Source organism: Fulmarus glacialis, unplaced genomic scaffold, assembly GCF_000690835.1.
Source record: "Fulmarus glacialis isolate BGI_N327 unplaced genomic scaffold, ASM69083v1 scaffold11916, whole genome shotgun sequence".
NCBI lineage: Eukaryota > Metazoa > Chordata > Aves > Procellariiformes > Procellariidae > Fulmarus > Fulmarus glacialis.
In genome coordinates, this window is record NW_009216298.1 from 2,914 (window position 1) to 13,451 (window position 10,538).

Here is a 10,538-nt window from a genome sequence, read left to right on the forward strand (position 1 = left end):
GGATTTTCATGTAGGTGTGGAGTATTACTAAAGAGTTTACCTGTAGTGTATACATAGGCAATTTATTTGTATTTTGTATACTATTTGTATAATAGTTTCTTTTAAATTATTGTTGTGTGTTCATTAGGGGGCAGAACAGCATGTATATCCTTCTTAATATCAAAGAGAAGTTGTGAAAGAAATAATATGTTAGCGTGTCTGGTTCTGACAACTATTTCCTGTCTCACATGTTTGTAACGTATCCCTTGGTTTAAATTTAAAGGAAACCAATTTGTTTTTATCAAGGAGAGGGGTTGCTTTTCTTAGAAAAGTAATTATGTTAATGAAGAAACTTAATGTAAATGTGTGAAATGAGTACTGTAATATGGTACTCATTATTACTCATTTATTTTAAGAGAAAATGCTTGTTTAGCCTAATATCTATCCCATTAAAATCAAGGACATAATGGTAAGGTGGTGTAAGTTGGAAGACATCACCAGAACATTGGAACTGTTGAAATGAAATGAAGATATTTCAAAATTATTTCCACAAGCATAAATTATCGTTATCTTATATCTAGCAACACACATTTTTAGTCTGTTAATGAAGAGCAATAAACCAATACCAAAAAAGAATAAAGGGAGGAAAAAACCTCAGTCCTCTTTCACTTTAATTATTAAGCAGTTTTTAAAGTGTTCCCCTAGATAGGGAGTTTTTAATGTGCTTTAATGAAATATTTAAAAACTTTATTAATGTTTTGAGATCTCATTCACTCTAACTTGTTTTAGTTTCACAGGAATTTAAATATACCAAGACCATCATTGTAAAAATTAAAAGGCATATCAGCTATTTGAACTCAGCAATGACTTTATATAATAGTGTACCATACATTTATATAACAGCTTTCATCATCAATGATCTAAAGTGCTTTGCAAGGTACATACTTCAAAAATTGCTTCTAAATGAGTCATTCTGGTGGCAGCTCTTTAATGATACCCATTATTGTATAAAGCAGTAGAGTAGGAAAAAATAGACAAGTATTGCGATCAGTACAAAAAAACCCAAACCACAATAATTAAGAGTAGTAAAAAATGTGATCACTGAAAATTTTCCAATGTTCCTTCACTTTCAGAAGTAATCATTTTGTTTTTTCTTATTTACTTTTTTAACTAATTTTTACTTACTTACTTTAACTTTAAAAGTTAAGACCTTTTGACCACTTAGTCGCAAATCCAACTAGGACATTTATTTGGTTGAAGAAGATGTGAGGTCTTGAAACAGTTGTTCCTGGATGTTTTTTATTCCAGTACTGATTTCTGCCAATTATTTGATTTATTCCTGAGAAGTGACCATTTAACAGCCGGGAGTTGGCAAAACTCATAAAGTCAAAAAGCTGAAACAGGAACACAGAGGGGCAAGTTAAAGGAATTATCAAATGTTAATAGGGCTTACTTTTTTACCAAGAAAAATAAATCAAAATGTAGACATCATACAGAATATTTTGTGATGGATCGAAAGGTACAACATTCAAGACATTCCGTAAGTCTGAGTTTTCTTCATATCTCCATCCTTTTTAATTCTTACCTTTTTTCTGTGGGTCACACACAGAATGTGATTTAGCAAAGAACTTTTTATTATGGAAAACAGTCTGTGTCCCTTCCAGTAATTTGCAGGAACTATAAAAAAATTAACTTGTATTTTAATTTAATAGGTATATACAAAGGTAACTTCTGACTCAAAGAGGTAATTTCTGTGTAGTATTTTTATCACTGTGGACCCGCAAGTTTACTTCACTGGTTAGTGAAATTTCTAAGAAAGGAAAACAACAGCTTTTCCATTTGACACTCAGTGAAAGGTTAATTGGCCTTATTTTTCCACAAACATGGAAACCAGTTGCCCAGAGGGGATAAGAGGAAATTCTGACTAAGTGTGTTTTCTTTGTGATAGAAATTATTTTAGGTACAGTGGGACTAATTTCTAAGGGAGACATGCTATATTTAAAAAAAAAAAAAAAAAAAAGCCTTTCTTGATGTCATAACAGTACTTTATAAAAAATATTTTTACGCTTTTTTTTTTTGCAGGTTTAGATCCAGATAAGCATCTAGGAAAAACTCTGGATCAAATGGAGCCTTATCTTTTGGAGGTGAGTATTACTTAAAGGATACTCATACAGGTGAAGTTGCAATTAAAAAGTAACATAGGCAGAAATTCAGTAAAATTAACTTAATCAAAAATTACTTAGTTATTTTCAGAAATTAGATGCTAACCAAAGGCTTATCTTTGTACATAGAATATAAGCCTCTGATATGCACTTTCAATATGAAAAACATTCTTTCTGGTGGTAGTTCACAAATGCCACCAGCGTCTTTAAAACAAACTAAAGGCAAGAAACCTCAATATTAAGGGAACACTAACTTGTATGTCAATATGATAAGGCTAAATAATTGCATGCAAGTTAGACTTTCACAGCAAGGAATAATCTTGGCAAAATCATAGGTGATACAAAACTTCCCCACAGATATTCCCATCTGAAGGTTTCCTACCATTTTTTACACAGTCAGACTGCATACAGCAGGGCCTTTCAAAAATGGAATAAGAGGTTTATTCTAGAGGATGTACTTAATTCTGCGCAAAGGGTTATGCAGTCTTCAAAGCAGGAAAATGCTTGTAGGCAGAGCTAATAGATTTATATAAAGAAAACTTATTTAACTAGGGGAAAAAAAAGACCAGATCTTGTACACGAGTCGTCTCTGCATTTGTGGTAGAAGCATCAAACATCAAGCTAAGTACAGTTTAGGAATAGCAGCTCTGAAAGCGTGTTTACATATATTGTCTGTGACAAAGCCAATTTACTACAGTTCCTTGTCCTCGAGCCTGTTAAAAACCCACAATTATTTGCGTGTTCGGCTATTAAGAGAATCTTGCTGTAACTTTTATTAGTGTAAGCTGTCTAAATTTGCGCAAAATGATCTCCTAAAAATACTTTTTGTTGTTAATCTGGATAGTTACTGTTCAGCCTGGCTTTGTAAGCAGTTCTTCTGGAACAATTAAGGGCATAGCAAACTTGCAGAAGAGAAAGAAAAAGTAACCAGAATTTGTTAGGAACTTTAAAAATCTCTTTTGCTGCTGAAAGATAGAGAAGTTAAATAGGAGCTATATCTTGAGTTTAACTTCATTTTGTTAGTCATTTACATGGCTGGAGAGAAGAGGATAGATAATTGGTACTTGGCAAAGCTGAAGAGGAAGAATGAAGGTCCATAACATTCAAATAATCTTACTTGAAGAGATTGTTGTTGGCCTGTTCTTAGCTTGAAGTTTGTGGCTTCTGCTTCAGAGCTGGAAAATCTGCCCAGAAACCTTCCCCCCTCTTCCCTCCAGTTGATGTAAAAACTAGTTGATGTAAAAATCCCCTTCATTATCTCTTTTTGTGAGTCTTGCTTCACTTATATCTTTAGATCATCTCAACTACAGCAATGATTCAAGAATACCAGGGGGTGGGAAGGAGAGGTGTTTTCTCCTCCTCCAGAAAAAGGGAAGGAAGGGAAGTAGGGAAGTAAGTATCTTCCTAAATACCTGTAATATGGATAAAAAAGCAGTGGCAGAGATATACAGTAGGAGTACACAAAAATAAGTATACATTAACTATATATAAAATATTTGTTCATATTCTGTCATTAGCAGATGTTTTATTTCATGGGGTGATAATAAAGGTAGACTTAAAACAGTAAATGGTGGCTAAATCCAGGGATATCTGTAAGATCCAAGAATAGTTAGAAGAGAGAGTGGATTTATCCTTTCTGAAAAGTATAGATTGGATTTCTACAGGAAAAGGAAGGAAAGGGGAATGGGATCACCACTTCAAGCATCAGTGATCTTTTGGATTAGGTAATATAATCTAATTTAACACTGAGCTAACTTTTAATTGGAAGCTGTATTAACATTGGCCAGAGTCTGCAAGTTTCAGTTCACCACTTATGAACATGGTTAGACTTCTTCCAGGAGCTTGACTGAGACGTTGGCATTGCATTGCGTGAACAAGCTGGACTGGAGTTTTTGTTGTGCTCCACGTTTGTGTCATAGGCCTTTTCTGACACTGGCATGCTGTATAGTGCGAGAGAGTAACATTACTGTGGAAAAGCAGTTTTACTGACACGTGAAGTCACATTCTGCGTGTACTGTAGAAATGGCTACTGACTGATAAATTTCCGGAAAGGTTGTTTGGAAGATCTTTGGAGTCACGAGTAAATAATACATAGTTTAAGAGTACGATAAACTTTTAAGTGCCCCTCTCCCAGTTTGTTGCTGCAGATTGCTTAAGCAATGTTTCTGTTTGTCAGAGCTGTTTCTTTAAAATCTTAGTAAGTGACAGCTAAGGAAGAATAAAACTTTGTAATCATGAAACAATGAACAATTTACCGTGGAACAAATTTAACAGAAGCATCAGCTTTACTGTAATATCAGTTCCATACTGGTCAGTCACATTTGGACGAATTAATATTTATGTGGGACTAGTTGAATAAGCCAAAAGGAGGAAAGTACAGCCCCTGTGTTCGCAGAAAGCTTCTGTTACCAAAATTCAGGTTGCAACTTTAAATCAGTAGTCTTGACTTTCTTTAAAACTAGCAGCAAGTGTTGCAATTTTAGTTATGATTAGCTATGTATTCTTCTCCATTTGATTTCACTATCATTCATTTTAAAAAGAAAATAATAAACTAAGAAATCCAAAAATACCTGGTATTTTTGGGAATTAAATGTATTCTTCCTGATGTTTGATGGCTCAAGTGAAGTGATTCGTACTTCCTTGGTTTCACTGAAATTCTTACTGTCATGGTTTAATATTTCTCAAAACCCACGTTGGCAGGTTTTATCTTTTATTGATACAACAATAAACAGAGCAACGACTGCATAGCTTAAGGTGTAGAACTAGTAGGGCATTCTGACCTGGCTTGGAACTGGTTGTCAGGCCATTGTAGGGGAGACTGCACAACTGATTATTTGTTCATGTAGCCATTTCTTGTGCATATGCATGCTATGAAAGTCAAAGTCAGTACAAATAAATTGTTTTTACTGGATACTTAGTTGGCTTTAAGGCTTAATAAAACCAAATCATTAACTATAAACTGAAGAGAAATGCTTAGGTTTATGATGTGAAAAATACTCTTTTGCAAATCAATGAAGTCTTCAGCATCAGAAGTTCTGGTAGATAGAATGTGAGAGCAAGGAGTTCACAGCTTTCAGTAAGGAGGAGAGATAAAATTTAATATTCTGACCATACCAAAGCAAACACCGTAATAAATTAATTTTTAACTTTGCACATCCCCAAAACTACCACAGCTTTATATACTCTTGTATCTTTGATTTGTGTTGTTATTATCTAACCATTAATTTCAAATTTCTTGGAATTTGTTGTTCTTGTTGTTTTTTGCTAATTTATGCTTTTTCCTATTCTTGTGTGATTCTCTTTTGGGTTCTCTATTGACATCTAACGTTACTTTACGTAGTTTTTTATTCAGCTAGGTGCAGGGTTTTTCATTACAGCATTTTCCCTAGTATGGTGTGCAAGTTTGTGAGAATTTTTTAAATTAATTAAATAGTATTCTATGTGTTCTTCAGTTTTGTTGAAAACCAGTTTATATCTTCTTAAGTTCAGTGCCCAGCAAAATGCCAATGTTGAATATAAGAGGGCCTTTGATATTGAACCACAACATGTAATGACATGTTGAGTCATTTGGGATTGATAGGGAATATCCTGCTTTACATTTTAACATATAGTCACAAAGTTCAACTTCTTTGATACTACAGATCAGGAATTAGGACTTCACTTACTTACTTCTTTTTATACTAAAAGTTTACCTTAAGGGACAGGCAATAAGATCAAAAACAATTTGCATTACTATAATGTGCCTGTTATAATTTGTCTTTTGAACATACAAGAAATAAGCATGAAGTAATCATTTTCTTTTAAAAAAAAAAAATCTCTTGTTGAGGCATTGTAAGAGCCATGTCAATGTTAATTGGGAAGAAAAAAAGAGAACAACAAACTTACAAACGCACAACGCAGCCCTGATTTCATCCACTGAATTATTTAACTTTGGAAAAATATATTGTCACCTAAATTTTCAGTCTTCTGATTTACTTTAGTTTATGTGTACAATAGAAATGATAATAATTACTGACATAAAGGTGAGATGGTTTTGCTGCTGTTGCAGCAGAAAAGTGGAGGCGTATTGAGTGGGAAAAGCTTTGATTTAATTTTGCAATTTTTTTCTGACTTGACATACAGAAGGTTGAACTTACAAGTGCAATGATGATCTGCAACCCATACTTTTATCAGAGGTGAATTTTACTGGCTCGGGAGATTGGCATTGTGGCAAGGAAAGTTCTTGAATTATTGCTTTTCTCTAAATGATAGGTCTTTGATTAATTATTGATGAATGGTTGCTACATAATTGCTGAATTACTAAATTGCTCTCATGTCCCACTGTTTCCTATATACCAGGAGGCCTAGCTTTTTACACTAAAGAATTTGTTGGCAACTTGCCAAATCTCAGGGGCTGTTGACACTGTCGTTAGAATTTATTAATAGAATGGTAAATGCATATTATGGTTATATTTGTCTGTACTTCTGTCTCTGCTAATAGACAATAAGAAAATGTTTAGTCATTTGTATGCTTGCCTTAGAAGTTGATGAGTACTTCTTGATGTAAAGAGCGTTTCTGTAACTATAGAGAATTTACTAAGTGTTACAATTTCTGTCTGGGAACAAAGTCTTCACTTGAAATAGGAAGCACTTGAATTCATATCTTTTATCTTTGATTACAAAACTTAAATGAGAAAGTCAGCTTTAATCCTTGTGTTTCATTCCCAAGGTAGGAAGAGACTGTTCTTCGGGTAATATTTGGGCTGGTCGTTTATATACCTTGTGTCTCATTGTGTATTTGAGTTAAGATTAATTCTGTGTAGTCTAGAAGATGTTTTCATCATACATTTCTTTCGGATTTTGATCTGGACTTACACTTTTAGTTAAGTGTAATTGGTAAATTTGCTGTTTTCTCTCATCTGAACTGGAAGGCAGATTTAGCTATCATAAAATTCAGACTAGAGTATAAGCTATCATATTTTTATGAATATAACACCCAACTTGCAAAACAAAATAATTGGTCTTCAAAAAATGTTAATATTCTAAATGACTAAAAGGCAAAATTCTGATGTCATTGATGACATTTTAAAAATATTGCTGACTTTGTTAAATGAACATTAAGAATCTGTTCTATGAGGTGGTGAATATCCTCAGTTCCTGTTGACATTAGTGGGAACTGAAAATCCTTTAGCACCTTGTATAATTGGTGTCAAGAATGATCTTGAAGCCAGTGACATTGAAAATGAGGATTTCCCACAACAAAGATAGGAAATAGTCTCACATCTTTTGAGTGTTCAATGTTAATTGCCAATAATTATTCTAGGCACTGATGTTTATAAGGAGAGCTACCAATTTTGAAAGTGACTTGTAAACGGTCACTCCTCGTATTCACTGTGGGAAGGTTACAGTTAGATCTTTTCTGGATTTCTTTCTTTCATTTTTTTAATAGTTTTGTTTAGGGTTTTTTGCAGTGGAAGCTACAACGAGGGGAAGAATAAAAGGTTTTGACTAACTGTTTTGTATGTTGTTCATTCTTATTGCATCAACATTAATTATTCTTGATGTATTTGTCCTATAGAAACCTTGTTGCCATTGTTGACAGTTGGAGTTCTCTTTTATGTCAGGAGTGTAATTTTTTAATGAGCACTTGATTAAAGGTTTTCTTCTGCTCCTTTTCTTTAAAAGAAAATGTGAAAGGAAGAGTGAAAAACACCTCTCATAACAAGATATTGAAAAATGATTTAATATATGTTCCAAAAGATATTTATATTTTACACCACCAGACAACTAAACGGTCACATAGAGCATTACCAAGGTATTGTTTTCTCAGAGCATTTATACTTTTCTCCAAAATAAAGGCTGAAGAGGATTCAGTCCTTTTTTTTAATTAACAGAATTTTAAATTTAAAATGTGGTCTTCGATTTTATGAAAACATTCAAGTTCCATCTATTTAATTTTCTTGTTTCACACCTAATTTTGAATATTTTTTTTTTTTAGCTAAGATGATGGTTGAAGTTGTAAATGCTCTTTGAAGTTTTAAAATAAAAAACTGTGAAAGAGAACTGTAAAGTAACACAAACTATACGTTCAGCTTCAACAATAAAAATACAGTATCATTTAAATATATCAAATAGACTTGCCACACAAATATTCTGGTAACCATATAAAAAATTGAACCTTTAATGTAAGAATAACCCAGTCTCATGCTTGCCTAAAAATAGACAAACGACAGATTTGGAATTATTTTCTAGCCCCCAGACAGACTTTTTGTAACCATCTCCTACACGTTGTAGAGAACTGCATTGCTACTTTGACCGCAGAAGCATCATGGGTGGGCATCTGTTCCTCTAAGGAAAAGCATAAGGGGCTTAAATAAATCTTTCCAATAGTAACATTGGTGTTTGCAATGGAATTGAGGACTGCAGTTCAGCTTCTCGTGAACTACTTCAAGCAGGATGTTAATGCTTGCTTAATATAAAAAAACTGGACAAGACTTGGCTTGAAGCAGCTAGTGCTGGGACACTTCAGAAGGTGATATAATCTGCTGTGAGACGAATTTCTTCTGCAGAAGAAGGGAGGTGTCCCCATGCTCAGGCATGGTACAGATGCTTGATTACTACCTATCAGTACCGTACATTAATACAGAATTACAGTGAACTACTCAGCAGTTGTGCACTCCTTACTCCAGCAAAAGAACTTTGGTTCCTGCTCCACAGCTGCTCATTTATAAAGGCGGGAATAATTAAGGTAGTCATGTCTCTTATTTTGAATGTATTGGTTTATGTAGTTACGTGTTTTAGTGAGATATCCAGAGCTTCGGGAATATTCATAAAAGTATATTTTGATTTAGAAAGTATATTCAGGACAATTGATAAAGGAAACAGCATGTTGCTACCTCTTTAGATCTTGCTTTAGCTTTTTGCTTTTGACTTAGAAAACTCTCAGTGGTTCTATTTGTTAGAATTTTTTGAAAGAATGGATATTTACCAAAATATAGAATGCAGTTGTTGAATTTGTTGCCAAAAATTGTGTTCATTGTATACTTCTATGTGAAGTGCTACTTCTTGTGTTGATTTACAGTACAAGTTTCTCACAGAAGTGAACTATCTATGGTAAAGAAAAACAAATACGGGAGTCTGAACAACGTTTCATGGCCACTGAGGAAGAATGACTAGGAATTCATTCATTTATCTGAATATTACAGTGCCAGTTCTACTTAAAATATAACACATTGGTAATTTTTAGATCATTGTAATACGCATAGGAAGAAGTCAAGAACCCTCTGTATGATATTTGGGTTTTTTCAGCCTTGTAATGGGTAGTCTTTTAGAAAGTGCACACTGAAATTTTCAGCAAAATGTATTTAATAGGCTGCTTTAACGTAATGCTTATGTATTTTAATTTCCCTTTTGTGTTAGCTTTCTGAGAAATATGGAGTCCATGTTTGCGGAGAAGGTGGAGAATATGAAACATTCACTCTGGACTGCCCTCTGTTTAAGAAGAAAATAGTTGTGTAAGGAACAGTTTCTTCCATTTCCTTATATTAAAGCAATGGGAACACATTCACATTTAGCTTGAGGCAACTTTTGTTGGCAGAGGTAAAACATGTCCTCTAAGTTCACAAACACTCACTTTATGTAACACTGGCAAAGTCTTCTGAAAACCTAAATCAATATCTGACAAGGCGAGGCCTTCATAGAGGGCTATAAACTTTTTAGACATTTGCACTTTCGTTTACTTGCTGATTATGGCCTGCAGTAAAACTGGTACCTACACACTGACACTTTTATCCTTTCATGAAGTGCGAATTGCCTGTAATATTTATCTTTCATTACAGCTACATTTGATAAACTGCCACATCAGTAGCCTGTGGGTTCCATTAACTGTGTATCTGTGTGTGTGTTTTAAGTTTAGCAGCTGAGAATGATAACGATAAACATTTTTCTTCAATTATTAGAGGATATTTTAAATACAAACTTTGCATGAATCCATCTAATTTACATGGAGTAGTTTATTCCTTTGACATAAATTGCTAAAATCTGTGTAGTGGGATATGGAAAATATTTGTGTCTTGATGCAAGTTTCTTATTAGTCTGTTAAATAGCTAAGCCTGCTTGCTTCGAGTGACATGTTTTGACTGCTGTTCCTTTTCTTAGCCAAGTAAACAGACTAGTAATCATGTATTGGTGATACTCAGTCATCTTAGGGAAGGTCAAGATTATAGAGGATATGACATGATTAAGGCTTTCATGGTGAAGGTCTATTTGTTTCATTTTTCTGTAAGACTGGGATCTGTCCGTATAAGGAACAGAAAACCAAGAGCTGTTAACTCTTTTTCATTGCATGGCATTTGGGTGAAGAGCAGCAATAGACAAACTGGTAAAAGGGGTGGCAGCTACTCTAGCAGATGCCTGCTG

The 10,538-nt window shown here is 33.9% G+C and overlaps 1 protein-coding gene across 1 annotated transcript in view; it reads left to right on the top strand.

Annotated features, from left to right (window-relative positions):
* Positions 1-2,061: 2,061 nt before the first annotated feature.
* The window catches only part of LOC104077857 (diphthine--ammonia ligase-like), a gene marked incomplete at its 5' end in the record, with an annotated part of 31,169 nt that continues 22,692 nt past the window's right edge, over positions 2,062-10,538 (top strand). Inside the window, 2 exons of the mRNA XM_009579255.1 lie at positions 2,062-2,123; positions 9,540-9,634. Coding sequence (XP_009577550.1) covers positions 2,062-2,123; positions 9,540-9,634 — 157 coding nt within the window. The remainder of the gene's footprint in view (positions 2,124-9,539; positions 9,635-10,538) is intronic.